Genomic DNA, 26313 nt, shown 5'->3' on the forward strand with positions numbered 1-26313 from the left:
TAATTAAACACAAAACTGCACTTACAAGATTGTGAAGCAAAACGCCACTCCTAATAATATCTTGTAACTGTATATGTTTATAGACACATCATGTCAACACAATAAAGAACTTTTGGTGCATAGCCACAGAAGTAGAAAGTCTCACCAGTTAACACATGGGGTCTAATAGTGAATACCCCGGGCCTACAACTGAAGATGGAGGAATCATACCATGAAGAAACAGCAGGCACTCACAGATCCCATGGAAATGCGTAGTTAAAAAAAACTTCAGACTTTATTATAGGCATATAAAGGACATAACATAGCCTTACGTGTTTTGTGCAATCATAACCCTGCCATGCCTAGTTTATAATGCAACAGGCTGGGGTCTCAGTTAACCTGTACACAAGGAATCTCAATATGAAAAATATAAGCTCTAAACCTTGATTGGTCCCACAAAGCTCAGCCAGCTGCTTTCTCTTTGGTCTTATATGCGGTCTTGTAGGCCCCGCGCTCTCTATAATCATCAGTATGTGTGAGGCCCCAGTTTGCTAGGCTGAAATCTGTTTTAACATTCTAACATTAACCTTCAGTAAAACATCTGCCAGCTATCTGCCATCTGCTATGGTTTAATAAAGTACTATGTGAATACAAATTACTCTTGGGGTAGAGAGTCTAAAAACACTGCCTGGGTTTAATAATGTTGTAAAAGCACATAAATTGTTCTGTGGATGTACCTCAAATGAGTCAATAGTAACCCTACAGTTACCAGATTTCATCTATCTGGTGTCCTACAGGCTTGAGAAACTTCTACCGAAATATGTTTCATATTCAGGCATTTTATTGTTTCTACTGGATCTTCATTTTTCACGTTTCCAGTTCGATATTTTCAGTCCGAATAATAAACGAGAGTCATACTTTTGCTGACAGTAAGTAATGATATGATTAATATGTTCAGAGGAAGTTATTGTCAAAGACTGAGCCAGGGATAAAATAATTCTAAAGACAATTTCCAGTTTGTTCAGCATCCTGTTTATTTTTATGTGGTTTATAGAAAAGTTGTTTCTCAGTTTGGAAGGACGGATGTCAGCTGCTTCAATAATATAAACTTGTCTTATTAAGATATGGTTTATTTCTATACGGTCTTTACAAAAGCTCACTTGTCAAACATCCTTCCACTTGGAAAAATGAGGAGACATTATCAAAGGTTTGGATATGGTACTGTGTGCATATCACTTTGATATGTGGCTGTGGTACGGTCTCTAATGTTGTGCCATAGGGCCAATAACACCTGCATGATCTTTGCATACTTTCACTGTAGTGCTATAATTTGAAATGCTTGAGCTGTTGCCCACCACCAGCCAAATTGTAGTTGTGTTCCCACCTGAAGACAGACATGTCGACTCGCAACTCATCAGCTCAGGAGTCCCCCTATTGTGTCCCCCATACCCTGATAAGTGTCAGCCCAGTCTCCCTCAACTTGTTATTTATACTCAAATTAATTTTCATGTTAAAAATACCTAAAACACACCTCAATTTACTTTAAATGCAGACAGTTTTGGGCAGAGCTTTGGGGTGTTATTGGAGGTGTGATCAGGGGTGTTAATGGCCTTGGCCAAGACTATATCAGGCTGTTTTTCTGTCCTATTTCTTTACCTAACAAAGTATTCTGTAAACTAGAAGGGATTATAGAGCTCATTATTGCTCTATTTACCCTGCAGAGTCAATCAATTAAGTGTATTTATGTCACATGCATGAGAAACTAACCAGTGTCAGACTGATCCACCAGGGGTCCCAGGAAAAAAACCCGGTGCCCCTGGTCCTGTTGGCCTCCACCATCCTAGACACCTTGGCTGGCTGTGGGGTGCATCAGTTGGAGCGCTAGGGAGTCTAAAGTTGGCAGGTGATAATCTACTGTGCGCTGGTGGCGGGTAATGTGTTTTCCGGCAGGTCCACCTCCTCTAGTCCAACACTGAAACTGATCTTATACAGTCAAGTTAAGTGTTGCTATATATAAACTAACTGTGAGCAATTAATTGTTAATCAAGATATTTGAGTTAAGTCCATGAGTGCTAAATCCATATCCCCCAGTACATTTGTGGTTTGCATTATACAAAGCTGTGAAGTGAAGCAGTTAAATACATGTCAGCTATATACAGTGCAAGATGTGGGGTTAACCGGTTATTTTCAGAAGCTTCAGAGTTAAAGGATTTATTTTTGTGAATTCATATTACTGAGCACTTAATCATAACAAGTATAACAGTGAGTCAGCTAATATATAATACCTGTACTAGTAAATATAATGGTTTTCATTTCAATCATTATTATGTGTGTGTCTGACTGAAAAGCCCCAGTCCAACTATACAGCTGCAAAAATTGCTCATTCGCTGGACATACGTATATGAGTTTTAATTAGCAAATATGTGCTAAATGCTGTTCACTAACACTACCACCACATCCTCTCTTCCATAAAATCTATCCAGCAAGAGACGAATGGGGGAATGTAATATATTTCGCTAGTGCAAAAACCCTGCACAAAGACGTTTACAAATGCTAGCGACCATGTTTGCATCCTTTTTGATTGATTAAAGACCTCAACCACTTCCTTGCACAGTTTGTGAACAAATGGCTTTTGCAAACGTTTGCAGCATATGTAATTCATTTCTGCAAGCAGAAAGTCTTTTTAGTGACAAAATATTTAATGAAACTCCAAAACAGGTGTTAACGGAGAATTAAACCCTTAATCAAAAAAAAAACCCTACACTACATAGACCCCCTCCCAGCTTCCCCCCCAGCTTAGCTGTTACCCCTGGTAAATGCCCCTAGCTTTTTACTTACCCCTCGGTGCAGATTCAGGGCATCAGAGTTCATGGGCGCAATCTTCTTCACTTCAGTAACCTTCGGGTCTTCTTCCGGCGCTTCGCCAATTTCCGTAACTTTCAGCTCATGCACAGCTGTCGCAAACAGAACATTGCTCCAACTGCGCATGCACCAATATGCCGCTCCCTTCCTGAAGATTACCGAAGAGAAGAAGATGGCGCATGTGAACTCCGATACCCTGAATTTTTCACCGAGGGGTAAGTAACGAGTTTGGCGGCATTTACCAGGGGTAACAGCTAGGCTGGGGGGGAGCAGGGAAGGTGGTCTATGTAGGGTAAGGTTTTTTTTAATTAAGGGTTTGGTTCTCCTTTAATGCTAAACCTTTGCTTAGCGAACATGCACAACGTAATATTCGCCAGCGACTGAGTTTACACTGTGAGCAGTGCTAAACATTTGCAAAGATGCCATCTTAAATAACGCTGTGACTTTTAATTACATTCCCCCTTATATATTTTCAGCCTCCAACAACCAAGTTTATTGTATGCAAATTATTTGTTGAACTGATTGCTAAAAGTGAATGTATTATACATAAGAGCATCAAGATCGTGATCTATGATAGATTTACCCTGATCCAGAAGGAAAATGACCTACATGATAGGAAGCCAAGTACTTTCTGGGCAGATCTCTTAAATGCAATAAATTCATACCCCTGTTTGGAAGTCATGATGTATTTTTGGCATGGATTGTAGACATAAATTCTTATCTACTAAGTTGTACATGGGCACTTATCCTAGAAATAAGTTAACTTTCCATTAAAGGGATACTGTAATGGGAAAACATATTTTTTTCAAAATAAATCAGTTAACAGTGCTGCTCCAGCAGAATTCTGCACTGAAATCCATTTCTCAAAAGAGCAAACAGATTTTTTTATATTCAATTTTGAAATCTGACATGGGGCTAGACATATTGTCAATTTCCCAGCTGCCCCAAGTCATGTGACTTGTGCTCTGATAAACTTCAATCACTCTTTACTGCTGTACTGCAAGTTGCAGTGCTATCAACCCCCTCCCCCCCCCAGCAGCCTAACAAAAGAACTATGGGAAGGTAACCAGATAACAGCTCCCTAACACTAGATAACAGCTGCCTGGTAGATCTAAGAACAACAATCAATAGTAAAAACCCATGTCCCACTGAGACACATTCAGTTACATTGAGAAGGAAAAACAGCAGCCTGCCAGAAAGCATTTCTCTCCTAAAGCGCAGGCACAAGTCACATGACCAGGGGCAGCTTGGAAATCGACAAAATGTCTAGCCCCATGTCAGATTTCAAAATTGAATATAAAAAAACCTGTTTGCTCTTTGAGAAATGGATTTCAGTGCAGAATTAGCACTATTAACTTATGCGTTTTGAAAAAAACATGTTTTCTGATGACAGGATCCCTTTAAGAAAGACAAACACTACCTGGGCACATATTCCACTAATAAGTTCACTTCCCTTTTATGACGCTTTTCCCAAACAATGGAAAGCTAAACTTGTGTTTGGGGATAAAATAAATCTGCCATTTACAAAAGGCATACAAAGCGGGCAGTTTGAGACACCTGAAAAACAGATATAATAGAGAATGGCCAAAATGAAGTACAATATGTAATAGTCATCAATTTACTTATCCTGCCATTGTTGTATGGCAGTGCTGTGAATTCTACCTAACGTAGCACTGAATCTTTTGCACAGAAACCTGACTTGAGCCAATCTTTTGCACAGAAACCTGACCTGAGCCAATAAAATAGATACGTCAAAATACTTTTTCTTACATTTATACTATAGTGGCTGTGCAAATTTGAGAGTGCAACCTAGCTAGGGAAAATATTTTGATAACTGAGGTTAAACCTAGGATGCTGTGGAATTCACGCTTAAAGGGGATCTAAATACATCCAGATTAGACAGTTCTGTTTTTATCAAGTATACGACTTCCTTAAACAGTCACATGCCAGTACTGTGGGCTCTTTTATCTCGAGTCGTTTCCTTTTGAGGAGTTTATCTCTTGTTTATAATGTCGTCTCTGATCGGTTCTGTTACGGTGCAGTACAACAGGGCCCCCATCAGAATTCTTGGAGCCTTGTGCAATCAGACCAGTCCATCTAACTGCATTCAGAGCCTCATCTCCACTCCCTCACCCCCTTGATTTCTCTGCATCTAAATAAATACTATATGTATCTTCCATCCAGAATATTGTACAGGAGGTAATACACTGAACATCATAAACTAAAACTTCCACAGGGAAAGCATATTGTGAGCATTTGAAGTCCTGCAAGTCTGGAATACAAAGTACTCTCGGCATTGTGTCCCCAGAGAGTGCAGGGTAGTCCAGAAGCAGTTCTTTGGTTATTATAACTAAACAAGATTTCAATCCCATTAGGGGTAACATACAGCAGCAGGAGTAGACATTAGACATTTAACCCCAGTTATAGAAGGATACAAGAAGGGCTTATTCTTTAGCACTATGGTTCATCTCTTTACTAAGCAGTTGCTTATATTATGTGTGCAGGGTTACAGACTTAACTTATTAAGAGTTTAATGGGAAAGCACAGCAGGAAGAAAATTGTATGTGGATGCGAGTGTTTGTTGCCTCTGCAGGATGACTGTATAAAGTGCCCCTGTACCTGAGGGCTACATTTTAGAAATCTTGCCTACAGGCAATGCTTTTCAGCGTTCTGCTGCATTCATCTAATAACATTAAGCATGCTGCTTCTATACTCTATATCCCTACAAGATGATTCATTCTGTACTTAATGCTTGTAAAAATGATAGACAGTAGTCTCTCAGGGCTATCCCAACCTGCCTACATTTGGCACATTGTTCACAGGACTGGCAGTATAATGGCTTATGATTTTGATAACAGAAATATTTTCTTGTTTGCTTTTTATACATCCTGCTGCTGTTATAATAATAGTTTGACCCAGTGGGGTAGTTATATACACACAAGCTCAGTTAGGTCCAACTGTTATTCTCCATATTTTATGATCACATTGGTATCTGCAGGCCTTATGGGGGGCCGGGCCTCGGTGCAGTCATATGTCTGACCTACCATAGTTACGCCACTGTTTTGACTGTCATTTGGCAAAGGACTTTGAAGTTGGTTTTCAGTAGAGATTAAGGTGGTTATTTGCTAAAACTCAAATTTATCTCATAGTTTTATTAAACCAGGCTCGGCCAAAGTCCTATCCATGATTTCATCTTATTTAATAATTAAATAACTGGAAAAAGTGGGGTCTGCAAAAAACTCGATAAAAACAAGCAAATTGCTAGATTTTTTCGGGTTGTCGCCCGAAAATTCCCAATTTTTTGGATTATTGGACAAAACCCAGAGCAGACCACGATATCTTCAAATTGTAAAGGGGACATCTGCCATTAATTTTATATGACTGCGGCAGGTTTGAGGTATCAGAGTTTTGGATTCAGACTTTTTGCACCTTCGGGGTATAAAACATTTAGAAAAATTTGTAACTGGTCTGCTTAAAATGTGTGCTTTTGATAAAGTGTATAATAGTGGTTGTTGCTTGAAGTTTGGTTCTAGACTAAAAACAAATCAATAGCTTTAGATCAATACTAAGCAATGGATTAGTGAGACAGTTACACAGTTAGATAGAGAATATGAAAATATCTACTATGTCCTGCATGTTCTAGAGCTAGGCATTTTAAAGTTAATAAAGCAGCAGCATAACAATAGGGAAAGCCTGAACCAGATGTGGGCCCTTTCCCTCCTCTGTTTTGGGAAAATAAATGGATAAGATAAGTTGTATGTGGGTATTCTTTTCCATTAGTTATCCATCGTTACATACCTCCCAACTGTCCCTTTTTCGGAGGGACAGTCCCTCTTTTGACAGCTCAACCTGCAGTCCCTCATTTGTACTGGAAAGTCCCTATTTTCTCTGCACTGAACAGCCAGAAAAAGAAACAAAGTTTCTCACTTAATTGGCTTTTAGCAGAGAGCCCAGAACAGCTAACAGGTGCAAATAAGATACTTTGTAACAATTTTGAGACACAAAAACACAGTTTAGATAAGGAGAAATATTTTCAAACTTTCATGCCAAATTTTGTAAAACAAACATGGTAATTAGGGGGTGTGGCCACAGAAAGGGTGTGGTCAAAAAATTGCTGCGCTACATGCGGAAAGAAATTTTTTGTCCCTCTTTTTACTTCCAAAATGTTGGGAGGTATGTCGTTACATCAGCTGTATTGTTATTGATGAGGTATCTGTGCACCTTTTCTTTTTTTGTATCTATTGGCATGAAACATACTAACATAGTACAAGCCCTATGTGATCTGCAATGCACTAACATTGGGAAGAACAGGAACGGCATAGTTATTCAGAGCATGGCTTCATATACTTTTGAAACAGACTTGTAGTGGCTTTGTGATTGGTTATGGTACTGTGCATACGAACAGCTTTTGGGCTTTACTAACAAGGGGAAAATCTGCACTTGAGCAGTAACCAATAGCAGGTATTAGCTATGTCAGAAAAGCAGCAGGATAAATATTTGAAGGAAAAATTTGATTGGTAGCTAGAGGCAAAAAAAGTGTTAGTAAACGAGGCTCAAAAACTACTGGCAGCAACAAATGGTAAAAGTAAATATGAATTAAGTAATGAGGTATTTTTCAAATAAAAGCAAAAACAATGTTCACGTTACATCTATAGCCCCTGTCCAGCATCTAAAATAAACAAGTGCAGAAGACTCTACTACTTGTTACTCATAAGAAAAAAAGGCAGGGCAGGTGTTGGTTATGACTGCTTGGTATACTGTATGCTGACTATTATAATTTCAGTGTGGGGTTTTAAAGCAATATGACCATTTTCTTTTTCTCACAATAGGTATCATTTGAGAATGTTTTGTTAAGGGCTGAGTTAAGCAAACAATTGAATAGATATGATACAGTATATCACATGGTTCTCTTGCCCACAGGGCTATGCACCAGCATGAGAAACATTTAAGATAAGATGTCAAATGATATTTCCATTATATGTTGTAAGAAGTCAAGGCCAGGGACATTCTGGTACAGGTATAGGCACTATTATCCAGAATGCTTGAGGATGTGCGGTTCTCCGAAAAAGGGATCTTTCCATAATATGCATAACCAGACCTTAAATCTAAATCTGCTCAAATCATGCAAACGTTAATTAAACCCAATTAGATTGTTTTGCCTCCAGTAAGGAGATGGGATTAATTATTACAGAGATAAAGGGAATAATTTTTAAAAAAGTGTGGATTATTTGGATATGGAGTCTATGGGGCATGGCCTTTCTGTAATGTGTAGTTTTTTGGATAACTGATCACATAACTGTAGTGACGGGCGAATTCGTCCCATTTCGCTTTGCCACGAATTTCCCGCAAAATCAAATGGAAAAACTGGCCAAATGGCCAAATTTGCTGCAAATTCGCGCCTGGTGAATAAATTCGCCCATTACTATATACCTGTATTAACAATATGTAGAAACATTTCATTGGGATATGCAGACTTGAAATGAACCACCAACTCCCTCATCCCCTTCAGTATATAACCAGCAGTAAATACTCCATTAAGCCATATTATAGCAAGTCTGTAGGGACATGTTCTGTTCATTTAGCCATACTCTAACATATACAAGCTCTGGAGTGGTGATCAGTGTTACATATTATTCATATCCAGGCTTATGGCATGTCACAGAATAAGTGAAGTATATTACAGAGGCATCAAGGGATATCATTTATATGCATCTCAGATTGTATTGGCTCTCAGCAATACAATTTCACACAGGAAACTACAATATCTGCAAGCTAATCTCAGCCCACAATAGCTAACCACTATGATTATTAAAGGGCAATATGTAAACACAAAGTCCCTGCACAGAGTTAGTGACCTGCTCTTTCACACATTCAGCTGCTTTATATTTACACATGTATATTCAAACGGAAGAAAGAAACAGGCGGTGAGAAACTGCAATGCCGGAAAACTTCATTCCTTGTTAGCAAGTTTTTTGGGTGGCAGAAAGGCACCCAGCATTATGAATTCTAGGAGACTACTGAGGATAACTATAGAGCCAACATCATATGTATGCAAACTGAAGTTTTATGCTAAACAGGACTTTTCTGACATTTTTAATTCACTGGGGGAATAGGTTTCACCTTTACTTAATGGAAGTCCGCACAGAAGAACAGGTCTGCAAATCCATTTGCATTGTCCATCTAGAGTAATGTTTCTTTAAATAATTAAGATATTTAATATATACATACTATATATATATATATATATATATATATATATATATATATATATATATATATATATATATATATATATATATATATAGCGTCCATGTTGGGCCGGCACTACTCGTAAGAAAAGTGTTTGGTGCCAGGGTGCTATCAGCAAAGTGAGTAAGATATCCTGGAAAAAGGCGAGCACTCACAGGTCTTAAGGTACAAGAAAATCGGTGAAATTTATTGAAAATAAATAACTGACGTTTCGGCTAATCCTATAGCCTTTCATTTTCAATCACCAAGTGTTTATTATCATATCACTGTGCATCAGTGATGTGATAATAAACACTTGGTGATTGAAAATACGGAGTGCTGGTCCCTCTTGAATAATTCTAAATGTACTTTTGACCAAGCACCCACTACAAGAAAACTTTGGCAAGAGTGCGGGTACTTTTCAAACAAATATATATATATATAATATATATATATATATATATATATATATATATATATATATATATATATATATATATATATATACATACACTGTATATATACAGGTATAGGATGGGACCTGTTATCCGGAAACCCATTATCCAGAAAGTTCCAAATTACAGAAAGGTCATCTCCTATAGACTCCATTTTATCCAAATAAACCAAATTTTGAAAAATTTCTCTGTAATGATAAAACAATACCTTGTACTTGATCCAAACTAAGAGATTAGTAATCTTTATTGGAGGCAAAACCAGCAATTTGATTTATTTAATGTTTACTTGATTTTCTAGTAGACTTAAGGTATGACGATCCAAATTATATAAAGATCCATTATCCAGAAAGCCCCAGGTCCAGAGCATTCTGGATAACAGATCTCATACCTGTATTTATTTATTTATTTATTTATACACAAAGAGAGAGGTATTTTTAGCATGAATGCTACACCCAGCCTGTACCTATCCTCTCCCAGTGTTATGTAACAATTAGGGGTGGAGAGCACATAAATCAGTGCAAAGGCATTTGTGTGCATCAAAGTAAAGGTGACTATATACAACTGGTTTTGGGATATCCTTCCACTGACTGATTGGTTGGGAATTGTATAATGTAACCAAATGCCAGAAATAGCCCTGATCATATCAGGAAATAGATTGTGCCACATTAGGGTTGGCTAATGCTACTGTAACAGGCTGGTGGGAAGGTATCAGCAAGTCAGCATTTTATTCTGGAGAATAACCAAAATTGTTGTCTGATGCAATCTCAGGTAGGTCTGCTAAAACTACTTCCCAAGGGGCCTATATAAGCATTTAAGATTCATGTGTGACCAGCTATATAGTGATGGGCGAATTTATTCGGCAGGCTCGAATTTGCTGCGAATTTCTTCGATTCACTGCCGGCAAATAAATTTGCAAAACCACAGCGATAATTCGCCAGTGAAAATTCACCGGCGTCAAAAAAATGGACGCCGGCGTCCGTTTTTTTGGACACAGGCGCATTTTCGCCAGCAACGTCCCAAATTCGCCCATCACTACAGCTATAGCCTTAGTGCTATAATCACCATCCCTGCCCTAAATGTAATGGGTGACAGTAAGATTTAGCTTTTATTCTTTAAGCACCGATAATATGACTTTGCTGTTTAGGGTTGTCGTGTTTATGGTTTGTTGGCAGGGGGGATCTGGAGAGATATGTTATTATTTCAGATACCCCATTTATTCTTTTTCCTTTGCAAAGGAAATTGGTACAAGAGACATTTTTAAGTGTTAAAAGGGAAGTTCCCAGTCCGACAGAAAAATACACCAGAATCATAAATGCATTATGATGAAATCCTTGCAGAATTGTGTTTCTTTAACATACAAACCCACTGCCCTAGAAATGAATCATTTCCTTAATGCAGACTGAAGTAGCTGGGTTCCGGCATCACGCTTCAGCTTCTTTCCATTTACTGGGTGCCAGTGGGAAGCAACAGTAGCAGCAGCGATTGATATCTGTGAGCTGGAGAATATATCTGCCGCTGGAGACTGTGCAGAGCAGGAGAGGCTAGCCATGAATGTAGAGGTGTTGTTGCTGTGCCAGGCTGATGATGGGCTATGCACTACTGCTGCATGATGTTAGGCATTGGCAGGCTGAAAAACACTGTCTCTTTGCCATTTCTCTGTGCCCAGGTAAGGACTTTACCATTCTATTTTCCTGTTTAGCATGAAACTTCAGTTTGCATAGATGCGGTGTTGGCTCTACAGTTATCCTCAGTAGTCTTCTAGCATTCAGAATAATGGGTGCCTTTCTGCCACCCAAAAAACTTGCTAATAAGGAATGAAGTTTTCTGGCATTGCAGTTTCTCACTGCCTGTTTCTTTCTTCCATAATGTTTACATAATGTGAATGTGAATGTAAATATAAAGCAGCTGAATGTGTGACAAGAGCAGGTCACTAACTCTGTGTAGGGACTTTGTGTTTACATATTGCCCTTTAATAATCATAGTGGTTAGCTATTGTGGGCTGAGATTAGCTTGCAGATATTGTAGTTTCCTGTGTGAAATTGTATTGCTGAGAGCCAATACAATGTGAGATGCATATAAATGATATCCCTTGATGCCTCTGTAATATACTTCACTTATTCTGTGACATGCCATAAGCCTGGATATGAATAATATGTAACACTGATCACCACTCCAGAGCTTGTATATGTTAGAGTATGGCTAAATGAACAGAACATGTCCCTACAGACTTGCTATAATATGGCTTAATGGAGTATTTACTGCTGGTTATATACTGAAGGGGATGAGGGAGTTGGCGGTTCATTTCAAGCCTGCATATCCCAATGAAATGTTTCTACATGTTGTTAATACAGGCATGGGATCAGTTATCCATAAACGTTATCTAGAATGCTACAGATTACAGAAATGCCATCTCCCATAGACTCCATTTTATCCAAATAATCTAAATTTTTAAAAATGATTTCCTTTTTCTCTGTAATAATAAAACAGTAGCTTGTACTTGATCCCAACTAAGATATAATTAATCCTTATTGAGAGCAAAACCAGCCAATTTGATTTATTTAATGTTTACATGATTTTCTAGTATGAAGATCCAAATTACAGAAAGATTCATTATCTGGAAAACCCCAGGTCCCATACCTGTAGTCTAAATGGGCAGGTTTGCATCTGCCAACCAATATAAACAGTAGCACATAGGCAGACTGTGCCTGATTTATGATGTCTATATTGGAGTATTATATCATAGGTGTTAAAAAAAACAGCTTTTCTTGTGCTTTATGTCAGGATAAAATGAAGGCAGTAATTGCCAGCCTGCAGCCCTCCAGAAATTGTTGATTACAACTCACAGATGGGCTGACTGCATATAAGGATTGAAGGTTGTCTTAGTTGGCTTTGTATATCAATACTCAAGGCAATTCTTTTAATTTTATATGATTATTTTTGAAACCAGTTTTCATTCACTTATCTGTAGTGATGGGTGAATTTATTCGGCAGGTATGGATTTGCGGCGAATTTCCGCATTTTACCACCAAATTGTTCGCCAAACTGGTCCAAATATTTACCGCGAGAAAATTTGTTGCGACAATATAGTCACTAGTGAAAAATTGTCAAGTGCATTAAAATTGTTGCGCGTCAAAATAATTTTTCTGCCCATTGACTTCAATGTGCTTAAATAATTTTTTGTCATTTCGCAAATTTTTTCAGAGTTTTGCGATTTTTTATTGTGGCCCCATCACTACGTATCTGTACTATTATATAATGCTGAGTCTGTACATTTTAGCTTCCTCTTCAGTGACTTATTGACTAAAACAGATTCTAAATTGCTGTGGTACAGTAACTAAAAACAACCATATTGTTTTAATAAGTCTGCTGTAAGATTGGTAGCCTCAATAACTGCACTGGTGCCATTTACAACTTATGTTAAAATATGTCAATTGTGTTTAATAGAGTCAGACAATGATATAATACTGGTAACTGACAGTTAGATTAGGTAGTGACTTTTATAAGCAAAACAAGAACATTGGCAGCGTTGTGGAGACAGTGCTGGTAGGTTTAAGTTCACCTTTTGTAATAGCTGCTCGGGGTCTGGATCCCCTCCAGTGGATTCATTTAGAGAGCAAAATTCTAGATTGGCGCCCTATTCTTGTGCAGCGTTATAGTAAATTGACACTACGTTGGTCAATAGGAGATACTTTTCATGTGGTATGGTACCACAAATGAGACCCTCGTTTTTCAGGGGAAGGCCTTTGCAATGGGGTGGAGGCAGGGTGTAGTGTAACTATAATGGTTTGTGATATGCACAAGAGATGGGCGCCAGTGGTTTTGTTTTGCTTAACCATAAACTGAGTTTCATGACCAAAACCAGAGTTCACATAGGAGTATAGAACACGGGATAAAACATAGATCAACCAAAAGAGCAATGTATACTCACAATACCAAGTATAGAATGAATCCCTGCAGGCCAGGGAATACACAGCAAACAGCACAGGCACTATATTCCCAACTTTCAGGATCACCCTAAGTGGAACTCAGAAGACTATGTACCTCCCTGGGTCTAACACTTAGTTCCTACGGTGGGGTCAGTAATACCCGGGATCTTAATCCCTCTAATATCCTCGTCGGAGCCTTGAGCTGCGCAACTATATACCCTATCTATGACTCCTAGAGTGATCTATACAAGGGTATAACTATCATTTTACTATACTCAAACTGGGTTCCACTACCCCTATCCTCTGCTGCTCAACAGAGGAAAGGTTCAGCCAGCAATGGACACTGAGCACATTGCTTAACCCTTTTTATACTGTGGCACAGTGCCATCTACTGGTCACTATAGAGGAAAAGTGAATCATCAGGGATAAAGCCCCTGATCAGGACCCTTAGCTGTCTAAATTACTGGGGATGAGCCTGCTTGTATCAGGTAAGGGTGTTTAAATTATCACATCCCTACACTTGTAAGTGTCCCATCGCTATAGGGCAAGTATTACCTGGACAAGCTACTTCCATTCTATCAATCCGTAGTTGGAGGCCATTGATATTCTTGTTAGCTAACTCTGCCAGTCTCATACCTCTAAGGTACACTAGTACAGCTGCTAGTCTGTCAGTTTCTATTACCTCATTCCCCCAATTTTCACTAAAGGCATGACTCCTTTAGACCACTCTACTGGTATGCTGTACTGTACTGCTACCGTGTACAGAAGGTGGCGTCCAAAGACGAAGTGACATGTGCTCCCACCAATTTTACCAAACATAGCATGGGAAATAGTCACTACATCCTTGGATCCTTGGGCTAATAGGGGAAAACATCCCTTCCAAAGACATAGGTTACAGATACCACCTAATAGAGGAATCCCAAACCAGTAGGGCAGGGTGCCCATACTTTACTAATGTGGGGTCTACTTTTAGAGGGTTATTTATCAAGGTCTGAATTTATCTCAATATCGGCTGCTACAAACTCCGATCTAACCCGCTTGGGTTTTTAACGCTTATTTATTATTACATTTTCCCGAAAATTACCTTTGCGGGAAAAGCTCAGATTTTCATGATTTTTTCGTAAATTTCTCCCGAATTTTTCACATTGTGAAATTGCCGAAACCCCCGAAAAAAAAACAAAAATCAATGGGACTGTTCCCATTGACTGTATTGCAACCTCAACAGGTTTGAGATGCCGTGTTTTTTATTCATGCTTTTTAGCCCTGGGGGTTTAATAAATTCCACAAATTCGTGATTTTTTTAAAAGCCTATTATAACACAGAAAAATCACGAATTGTTCAGATTTTGGGGAATTTTGGGTATTCGGAGCTTAGTAAATAACCCTCTTAGTGATTGTGCCATTATGATCTACATCCATAATATCATTGTTAGCATTCTGTTACATGGAAAATATTAATTAAATACTTATTTAGGAGAAAATGTATATTGCTATATTTAACAAACTATTTTTTATGTAACCGTAACATGATAAAGTTCTAAATGAAAAGCATGAAACAGGAGGGTGATTTAGACAAGCTGTTTGTTGACAGTGTCTTGAAATCTACTGATCACCAACTAAAGCTCTACTGGTAGATCCTGATCTACCTTTTGGACACTCCTGCAGTATTGGATCTACCCCATGGGTCCCTCTGGTATTTTTATTTCATATGTTTTTAATATATATACTACTCTGAGTGCTGTTCCTTACCCACTATTTCCTTTGATATATGTTCTCAACAATAAACACCAGCACCTAAGTCTGTACTTGCTATGATGCTGTTCTCCTTATTCTATGTATGTAGGGGGCGATGAGCGCATGTGTATTTGGAGGGGTTGAAATTGATTGATTTTGCTCTTTTTCAACCCAACGTAACTATGTAGCTATATGTTTTTGGGGAATTTCAAACGTAAATTATTAATTCCTGAATTATGAAAACCTGGCCTGATTTTACAAGTCCGAGCAAAGAGCTTTCTGATCAGAGAATGAATTAGAAGTAACCAGTGTGTATCATTAAATGCTAGGAAGGAGATTGTACATCAAACTAGATTAGGATCAAATAACAGAAATGGAGCTAAAGGCTGCAGAGCGCTTGTAGAATTGATGTACTTGACCACCCTGCAGTCTATAAACCTTTAGCTGGTTTTCTTGCTATATGTGCATCTTCCCCTCAATGATACTGTGTGGACATAGCAATTGATACATTAAGATTAAAGCTTTATCAATAATAACCTTTAAAATTTGTTAAAGTGCATTAATTGCACACATTAAGCAGAAGCTGAGGACAAACAAAAGGGTTCAAATTTAGTAGAGAAAAAAGTCATTTAATTTCAAGAAGAATATTGATCTTTTGCTAACTGTATTACAGCTCAGGCTTAGGGAACTAATCTGCAATGCAAGTCAAGTTTACAGGCTTTGTAAATTCCTATTGTCACTGTGAATATTGTTTTAAAAAAGTATATTGACATGTCATGCAACTGTGTTCAGGAATTAACAAAGGCAAGAAACTAAGCTTGTCTGTAGAGATAAAGGCAGTGTGTCTTGCTGACTAGAATAGTCCTATTAAGGGCTCCTTTATAAATGTATGTGCAATATGCACAGCACCGAAATGCACACAAGCAAGTTATACTCGTGCACACATTGTATTAGGCATAGCACGCCAATGTAAACTGCATTAATAATGACATTAACTTGTAATTCACTAGGCACAAGTCAGTTGAGTGTAGGCACAACACGTTAAGGGAATCCATGGAAGTAATGCATTCTTAATGCAGGTGTTAGTTTAAGGGTTCCCTTGAATCGATGGATTTAACCATTCATCTACCACAGGCCCAGAACTAGGGGTAGGCAGAAGAGGAATGGGCCTAGGGAACTATAATGGAGGGGGGCAGGTACGTCTTTTTTCGCCTACCCCTAGTGTGGACCCTTGTCATCCCATCACCCACATGCCCATTATCTCCCTCCTCCCCATGGCCGCACATAATCGCAAGTGGGTGTGGAGGGGTGAGGAGGCCTGCTGGGTTGCTACCAGTGAATCAGCCTTTTCTTTGTCCTTCAGGTGTTTAGAACTGAGAAATGTCAGATTACCTTTCTCTGCTCACGTAGCAAATTCACTAACCTCCGAAAATTCGCCAGCAACGGCTTCGCTCACAGCGCGACACTTCGCCAGGCGAAAGTTGTGTCCAGGGCGCCGAATGCTGGCGAAGTTGCACTAGCGTTCTGCGGCAAGCAAATCGAAGTTGCACTAGCGTTGGCTAATTTGCATACGGCGGGAAGTTAAAGTTGAATGGACGTATATGTTGCAGCCAATACATTACACTACAGAAGCCTGGGAAACCTTAATAAAATAAAATAGAGTTGTTATATTGCCCTATACATGTGCCCACTGTATAGTTTATGTGCCATATGTTAGGAAAAATAGGGGGGAAGCCGGGTACTCCAGAAAAAATTTACAATCTTTTGCAGCCTGTCATCCTGAAATATGAAAAGTCGCCAGCATTTTTTGGGACTTAGAAAAATCTTTAACTATTTTTTGAGGAACTCCTATCTACTCTATTGCACTTCGCCTGGTCTGAGATGGTAAAGGGAAGTCTGGCGCAAGAGGTAACGTTCAGTAAAATCCGCATCTTAGTGAATTTGCGAAGTAACGCTCTTTCGCCAGAGCGAAACTTCGCCTGGCGTAAGAGTGTGAAGTAGCGCTAGAGTCTATCTCCTTCACTAGCGATGTTATGCCAGCGTTAGTCACTTCACCCTTTAGTAAATTTGCCCCTTAGTTCATTGTTTAAATACAGCAACAGCACAAGACTTTCTTTTCTCACTAACTTAAGTTTCAGCTGACCGTAGTCAGCAATCAGAAATGAAATGCAAGTGGCACTGTTGTTTCAAATTCATAATTGTTATCAAACCACTAAAATCTTGAAAACTAGAGAAAATATATGTAAATTGCAAAAGTGTTCTGAGCAATTTTACCTTGATTTGTTTTGAGGGTTTTATGTCGTTAAAAATGGGATTCATAAGGAAAAAGTCCACATTTTCCAATGCAGTCACAAAGCCCAGCTATATTTCTTCTTAAACCAATTAAAATGATATTCTCTGCTGGATGTATGCATCATTAAGCGAATCTGGTGTTTGTATGCATAGGGGTGAAAAAGAGGAGAATATCTAGGACTATGGCTAGCTCTTGATGATGAGTTCTGATGCAAAGTCATGGTAGCTTCATTTTGAGAAACAATGCTGTAGAGGTAGCAAAGCATTACAATTAGTTGCTTGACTTGCATATGACTCAATATCGGCCCCCAACCCCTTCACCCCAGTAAATAACAACCACAACATTTTTGGGTGCAAAGGCTGCAGCTTGCTTTATTACATAACCTTACCAAGCTTAGGATAAAATATCCACCAAACAGACCAACACTATTATTATTGTTATGATAACATAATTATTGTTCTTATAACAAATTAATAACATGTTGACATATGTAAAACACTAGCCACTTAAGGCTGCCTATAACAGTTAACAATAGCTTACAATATATTAACAGTACTCCTCTTAACCAACCCGTTGTCCAGCCTAAGGCAAGCCTCCATCACCTATTTCCTCGCCTACTGAGCCTCCTTGCCCCTAAGCTTAGTCCCAGGCCAATCTCACCTTAACACTACAGCCCCCTTTTGGATACCCAGTAGGGCAGCCCCACTACGCCAAAGCTGAAACGTTATCTCCCATTCCTCCATGTCAGGTGGGCGGGAGGGAAACATGGACTACACGTGTAGTCCCCAAGGTATGACTGGGTTCCCGCACTTTCTCCCTTCTATTTAAAGGCTAAGCCCTTCTCTCTTTAACCCTGCTTGTCCCTGCACTACAATCCCATAATGCCAAGCATAAATCCCCCCACTGATTTTCCTACTCGTCCCTCAGTCGTGCCCCTTTCTGCTCCACCTGTCCTAGTGTCGCTCCACGGGCTTCTGGACTGGGAGTGGCAAGGAGAAAGGATAAAAGGGGGAGTTACTGGAAAGGGGCGGTTCACCTTTAAGGTAAGGCAATTGGTTTTCATTATTTATTTTGTATAGTTTTATAGTTATTTGCCTTTTTCTTCTGACTATTTGCAGCTTTCAAATGGGCGTCGCTGACTTCTTTCTAAAACACAAATACTCTGTAAGGCTACAAATGTATTGTTATTGTTACTTTTTATTACTGATCCATCTATTCAGTCCTCTCCTATTGATATTCCAGTCTTATTCAAATCAATGCATGGTTGCTAGGGGAATTTGGACCCTAGTTAGCAGATTGCTTAAGATGCAACTTGAAGAGCTGCTGAATAAAAAGCTAAATAACTCAAAAATCTTCAATAATAAAAAATTAAAACAAATTGCAAATTGTCTCAGAATATCACTCTCTACATCATACTAAAAGTTCTCTCAAAGGTGAACAACTCCTTTAAGTGAAATTTTAGGTTTTGCATTTGCTAAATGATATGGGGTTTCCAATGATTGAGAAACATTATTCCTCACTGGTCACCTTAAGTCCTTTGACATGAACTACCATTGCAATATCTCTAGCTACTCCCCTGAATACCATCAATGTGCCCACCTCCACCTTTATGTAGCAAATAGTCTCCTGCAAGCCACATTCAGGTTTTTCTCAAACCCACTGCCCCAGGCACATGAAAGCATTTATATGTTTATATTCCCTTATGAAAAAAATAATTAGAAAGAAAACAAAATGGTGGCAACGGCATACATTTTATATGGTAAATATATTCATATATATATATATATATATATATATATATATATATATATATATATATATATATATATATATATATATATATAGAGCTGACTTTTATTTAAGGGAAATTAATGGATTGTTAAATATTATCTATTCCTCTGGCAATTCTGCCGTTTCCAGGGCTTAGATGTTTTAAGTATAAAGGTATAAATATTTTAGTTCTGTGACAGTAGTAATTAAAGTCAGGAGTCAGGATTTTGAGGTAAAACATTAATAATTCACATTTGATATTGGCTGAACATTTGAATTACTTCTCTTAAGTGGCATTTTTCCTTTGAAACCCTTTTAATTAGTTATGTAGGTTTTGTTGTGCTTGTTTTAACCAATCTGCACTGTCAAACAAAGCAATGCTATTTAAACATTAGGCTGTGGGTTGTTTTATTCTTTCCAGCAGCCTCCCTTGTATGAAAGACACACAATGCCATAAACCTTGGATTGCTGTGACATTATTTTTCTCACAAATACTTGTAATAACACTGCATCTTGCTTCTTTCAGTTAGCCACAGGAGTCTGTTCCTAATTAAATGTCAATACATCAGACCTATATCATACAAGGTCACAAGTATTGAAGAGCTATAGATACTTAGGGGGTCATTTTCAATCTCAAAGGTAGAGTACTGCTTCATGCAACTCCTCATCTCAGCTGGATCCTTGCAGCCGTATTGGAGGAAGGCTCTGTAGGCCCTTTCAGCACATTCACTCTCGGGCACAGGTGGTTCTTACCCACAAACAGTAGATTTATTAAACAGAAATGTACTTCCTTAATGTTTTTTGGCATAATATCACATCATACACAAAGTTCACACCACCGGTGTCTGTCCCAGTGTACCAGGTTCTCCAAGGAATTCCTACACTTGATGGGTAACACTCGTCTATACTGCACTTAGCCACAAAGGTCATGCAAAAAGCTGCTTTTACTAGCTCACCCGTATAGAACACTACTAGAGCGTCCAAAATCAGGAGCTACCTGCCACTAACTTTGCCTCTGCAGCCATGGGGGGGGGGCTGGGGGTATAGGGGATCTGGTGGGGGGCTCACAGATAAGTTGGCACTAGGGTTGCCACTTTTTCTGGAAAAAAATACCGGCTTTCCTATATATTTATAATTTTTCCCTTTTAATAACATTGGGATTGACCATCATTTTTACCGGCCAGTTGGCACACAAAATTACAGTAAACCCATGATGTTGCTTGCATCCTAGGTCATACATGATTTTGTTCAAGGGTGCCCGGGGTCAACCCTATGGGTTAAATCTCCTTAATGAGGCCTCCTACCTCAGGCACTCAAACAGTATCCTCGAACATTACTATATATATATAGTTTATCAGAAGAAGCGACACTCACAGCTTGTAATGTGAATAAAAAGAAAATTTTATTGTGAACGCCCTCAAGGCTTGTTTGTTTCTGCACTTTGATAAAGGCTGAGGAGTCAGCCGAAACGTTAGTCGCGCCTTGAGGGTGTTCACAATAAAATATTGTAATACATGTAAATGAACACTAATACATAGAGAAGAAATGTTCTATGCATACATAATAACTAGAGTTCCAGGAATTTTTTATTCAACCTGCACCCCTGTGCCTATATTTATGTATATAAGTATGAGATCCGTTATTGGGAAACCCGTTATCCATAAAACTCAGAATTACGGGAAGGCCTTCTCCCATAGACTCCAGTATATCCAAATAATTCAAAAGTTTCAAAATAATTTCCTTTTTCTCGGTAATAATAAAAAAGTACCTTGTACTTAATCCAAACTAAGATATAATTAATCCTTATTGGAAGCAAAACCACCTGTTGGGTTTATTAACATGATTTTCTAGTAGACTTAAGGTATGAAGGTCCAAATTACAGAAAGATCTGTTATCCAGAAAAACCCAGGTCCTGAGCATTCTGGATAACAGGTCTATACCTCTACAGGTATAGGATCCATTATCCAGAAACCCCTTAACCAGAAAATTCCCATTGACTCCATATTAATTAAACCAATAAAAAATTGAAAAAAAACATTGCTTTTTTTTCTTTAATAACAATACAGTACCTTCTACTTGATCCCAACTAAAATATAATTAATCCTTGTTGAAAGCAAAACAATTCTTTTTGATTTATTTAATCTTCATTTTAGTAAACTTAAAGCAGGGTGATGCAAAGTACGGAAGCATCCCTTATCTGGAAAACCCCAGAGCGTTCTGGATAACAGGTCCCAAACCTGTATTATTATTATTATTTTGTATTAGTGAAGGATTTATGGTTCAGTAAAATGAAAGATGAGTACCTTTGCATGGCACTGTGTGTGAAACAGTATTTATATAAACACAGAGATCAAGTTTGATGAAAATGAGCAATTTGTATGGGCGCCAAGAAAATAATATGAGCAAAATAAACAGCTGTAAAGTCACTTTGTTTTTTAGGCGCCGTCAAACTTAGATACATGATTTATTTGCAATTTATTTACATATAACAAAAACATTGCCAGAGGGCCTAAAGGACAGCTCCATTTGTGGATCTCTAATTTGCCACGTTTATGTTAATTATTTTATTTCTATTTTATGCTTCCGGGAAGAGTTGTACACCAAGATTGCTCTGATTAATGAAGATTATGCTGGGAACACAGACACAGTGTTTGGAAGTATATTGCATTAATAAATACCATATGGATGGTAGAGCATTTGCACTTCCTACAATGGATTTGCTCTTATAAGGGTAGGGACACACTGGGCGATTTGGGGAGTTTTAGTCGCCTGGCGACTAATCGCCGTGACTTTTCTCCCCGAATGCCTCCCCTCGCTCTGCGCCTGGCTAAAATGAAAAATCGCCTGCGCTAATCACACGCGGCGATTCGTTTTCCGAAATCGCCCGAAGTTGCCTCACGAGGAAACTTCGGGCGACTTCGGAAAACGAATCGCCGCGTGTGATTAGCGCAGGCGATTTTTCATTTTAGCCAGGCGCAGAGCGAGGGGAGGCATTCGGGGAGAAAAGTCACGGCGATTAGTCGCCAGGCGACTAAAACTCCCCAAATCGCCCAGTGTGTCCCTACCCTAAATGGCAATTAGAGACATGATTCCGTTTCAACAGGAACAAAATAAGCACCGGCAGAAAGGATTAATAGACGCAAAAGGCACTACAATTTTTCTGTGAAATATGTGTATATAACAGGGTTGCATCGAATCCACCAGTTTGGATTCGGCCAAACCCCTGAATCATTTGTGAAAGATTTGGGCGAATACCGAACCCTAATTTACAAATGCAAATTTATAAATTTTGCCGAATCTTGTGCAAATACCGAAACAAATTTGGATTTGGTGTATATAGTATATAATAAATATTTATGCATTATTTGCTAATCCCTTTTATTCTTGCATGTCTTAACTGTGGCAGTTAATGGGCAGGCATCATTGCGTGATTTGGTTCTCAAGTAGACATGTATTGGCACTGCTGTCTTGCACTACTGGGCTCTTGGCTTCGCTGTTCCCCTAGGTGTTCTGGATTAATTCCACTATCTGAAAATGCTGGTGGGTTAATTGTTTTTTTTTTTATTAATTTGACCCTGGTAGATTTGTATGACTTTATAGGGAAACTAGATTGTATGTTCTACTGATTCCAGAACCTGCAGTGCTCTAAGGCACAGAGTAATATATTGTCTCTGTATCAATAAAGGATGGTTATTCCCCCCACTGGTTGCTTGCTGATCCCCCCCCAGGTTGTGCCCCTCATCCCATTGCACCCTAGACAGCCACCTTTCATGCCTACCCCTAGTTCTGGCTCTTGGCCCATTTGTTTTTATTTGTCCATTTGTTTGGTCCATATTGCAGATACCATAGGGCAGATTTGCTAAAAGGTGAAGCGACTAACGTTTGCGAAAATTCACCAGCATGATGTCATTTCGTTACTTCGCAGATTTACTAATGGGCGCAGGCGTAACTACACTAGCGAAGGAGATAGACTCCCTTACGCCTGGCGAAGTTGTGTTCCGGTGAAGGGACTTAACTACGCAAATTCACTGATATGTGGATTTTACTGAACGTTACCACTTACCGACTTGCCTTTGCCACCTTAGACCAGATGAAGTGTAGATAGGACTTCCTCAAAAAATAGTTGAAATTTTTCTGTCTCAAAAAACGCTGGCGACTTTCCATTGTTCAGGGTGATAGGCTGCAAAAGATCGTAAATTTTTTCTGGGGTACCCGGCTTCCCCCTTGCATTTCCTAACATATGGCACATAAACTATACACTGGGCTCATGTGTAGGGCAATATAACAACTCTATTTTATTTTATTAAGGTTTCCCGGGCTTGTGTAGTGTAATGTATTTGCTGCAACATATACGTCCTTTGAACTTTAACTTCCCACCGCATGCAAATTAGCCAACGCTAGCGCAACTTCGATTTGCTTGCCACAGTAACGCTAGTGCAACTTTGCCAGCGTTCGGCACCCTGGACACAACCGGATTTTAGTGAATTAGCGTTGTCCTGGCGAATCTACACCTGGTGAAGAGTTGCGATGTGTGCGAAGCAGACGCTCGGCGCTTAGTGAATCTGCCCCCATGAGTGCAATGAATGTTGCTGCTTCCCTTTTCTTATATTATATGACTAAATGCATAAGACATATCCTGTATCATAAATAGTTATTGTACTTGATTAAGTTTTAGGGTAATCAAATGTATTTGAGAGCTTATAATAAAGTTTGATATATGCACCTATCTGTTGTACTGCAGAATATGATGGTGCTTTCTAAATATGTGTTAATAATGATAACAAAGGGAGTGCCTAATTGTGTTTTATATAGCTCTTTCTGATCCTAAAATCCTGTTTGGAACCTCCATGGACCTAAAAGCTATTGTACTTCTCACTGCCTAAAGTCATTACATCTCATGGACAGATTTGTTTCCGCTCTCTTGCACTGCAGTTCTCATGAGCTTTCTCAGAGCAAAACACATTTAATGAAATGGCTATATAGCCAGATATACATGGGTGTTATTACTACATGTTCTCTTGGAGTAATAGGAGAGTTAGGAACAATCATCACAAATATGTCGACACATTTTGAAAGAAAAATATTTCATGAATAAGGGTTTTCAGATTGAATAATGTGAGACCTTTCCATCAATCTGCATAAAACGTATGACATTCAACAGCATTATCAGGTTGGGCAGGTTACAGATAACCGGTAACAGGTCCTATACATTGGTTTAGGCTAAAGTAAACACTTTATTTGGTGACAGTATTCTTTTATTTGAAGTACTCTTGTTGGCCTTTACACTGAATATTATTTATTTAAAAGCGACGGGGGAACCTCAGGTTATATTATTGTCATCAGCACCTGTCAACCAATGTTTACAGCCATATAAATGCTAAGAAGGAAACATTATATGTCACTCAGATTTATGTAATTTAATCATGAAGCTCAAGTTTACAAATAAATATGATTTGCTTCTGCCAGCAGAGCAGAGAATAATCTGAGCTTAACCACCAGGAACATACACGTCGGTAACAAGAGACCGAGGCCCACTTGCTACCCGTAGGAACAGTAAACTGATTGCTGTGAAACAAGATGAGTAAATGCAAAGTAAATTCAAATATTATACTTGATATTCCACTACTAACTGCAATAAAATTCAGGATGAAAACCATTAAAGGAAAAATGTTAAGAAATGAGCTACTGTATATTATAATAGGTTTTTTTCTGTTTACTACATTTCCATGCCTTGTGCTCCCACTGGGTCATAATCTTTATCTTTACTGTATAATCATTCCAAAGCAACAAACCTAGTTCTAGTAGTCAATGAGAAGCTTTAGATTGATTGCTGCTGTGGCAGTGGTTTTCTGTTTCTCCACTTCCCATTGCTGAGGGTCCATTGCTTGTGCACCAGGGTCCTTTGTTAACTGCAGTGAGTTTTACAGTTTCATTATTCCCGAATCATTTGGTGCATTCTTTAAAAAATAAATCATACCATTTTACAGTCACAAACAAGGTTCTTTCTCCTTTTTCTTTTTTAAATAAATAAATTGAACTTTTTATCCTTGTGTGTTCTGTAGTTTTAGGAGACACTTTAATAAAGAAAGTTAATGAAACCCTATTATTACCCTTTTTGACTTCCCTGACTAATAAATGCATTTTTTTTGGTATAACATTTATTTTCAAGTATACACTTGAGTGAGAATTGTCATACTGGTTATTTTGACTGATGCATTCTCCAAAGGTTCCAACAAAAATGTAGCCTTGGTCTGGCCAAGTAGTGTACTATAGAATCTTCTTCACCCAGTTAATGATTTACAGGTATACGATTTGTTATCCAGAAAGCTCTGAATTATGGGAAAGCCATCTCCCATGGACTCCATTTTAATCAAATAATTCAAAATGTTTTGACATATACCTTTTTGAAGATTTGAAGCCAATAATGTAACAAAAGGCACCAGTTATGGTAATCCATACCAACCAGCAGTCACAATTTACTGGTTGCCTATTTGAAAGCAAACATCAAAATGCTTGCTAGTGATTAATAGACTACTTAATTTTTCCTACTCAATGGGAGTTATGCCTGATTGTGCAGCATAGAAAGAGTTATAGGAGAATTAAACCCAAGCCAATGGGGGTGCCAGTTTGTTAGATGCCTTTTGTTAACTATCCTCCCAATGACACTATAGCTACCCTTTTCCCAAAAGCAGAAACTTCTCTAAAAAAAATATGGCCCAGGAGGGTGCCACCACCATCTTCTTGCTTGCTTGCAGGTACCCCCTATGCCAAATAAAGCAGGGCACATGTACAGTACAACAAACACAGAAGAAGTCCTGTACTGATATGCATGATCCCACGGCTCTGCAGGAGATACAGGGAGCAGGCAGCAAAATGCCAGTGGCACAACATACACCAAAGTACTCTGGGACAGTCCATTTTTATTTAAAGTGTAGAGTATGCCTGTGGTAGTAAGCTGGGTATAGTCATCTCTAAACATATTGGGCAGTAATTTGGGGTTTTTGTTTTACTTTAATCATCAACATACAATATGTAGTCGAAAATAACAATGACCATAGAACACTTTA

At 38.6% G+C, this 26313-nt stretch overlaps 1 protein-coding gene across 5 annotated transcripts in view; it reads left to right on the forward strand.

The window, feature by feature from the left end:
• mctp1.L (multiple C2 domains, transmembrane 1 L homeolog) overlaps positions 1-26313 on the forward strand; it is a 373027-nt gene that overhangs the window by 70751 nt on the left and 275963 nt on the right. For 2 of the 5 annotated variants that reach the window (XM_018264615.2, XM_041568476.1), the window contains exon 1: positions 10918-11190. The exons of 2 other annotated variants lie outside the window; for them this stretch is intronic. In XM_018264615.2, coding sequence (XP_018120104.1) covers positions 11116-11190 — 75 coding nt within the window. In that variant the 5' untranslated portion in view covers positions 10918-11115. Of the gene's footprint in view, positions 1-10917; positions 11191-26313 lie in introns of those variants that run through there. One more of the 5 variants, XM_041568474.1, reaches the window with a different exon arrangement.

Source organism: Xenopus laevis, chromosome 1L, assembly GCF_017654675.1.
Source record: "Xenopus laevis strain J_2021 chromosome 1L, Xenopus_laevis_v10.1, whole genome shotgun sequence".
Lineage (NCBI taxonomy): Eukaryota > Metazoa > Chordata > Amphibia > Anura > Pipidae > Xenopus > Xenopus laevis.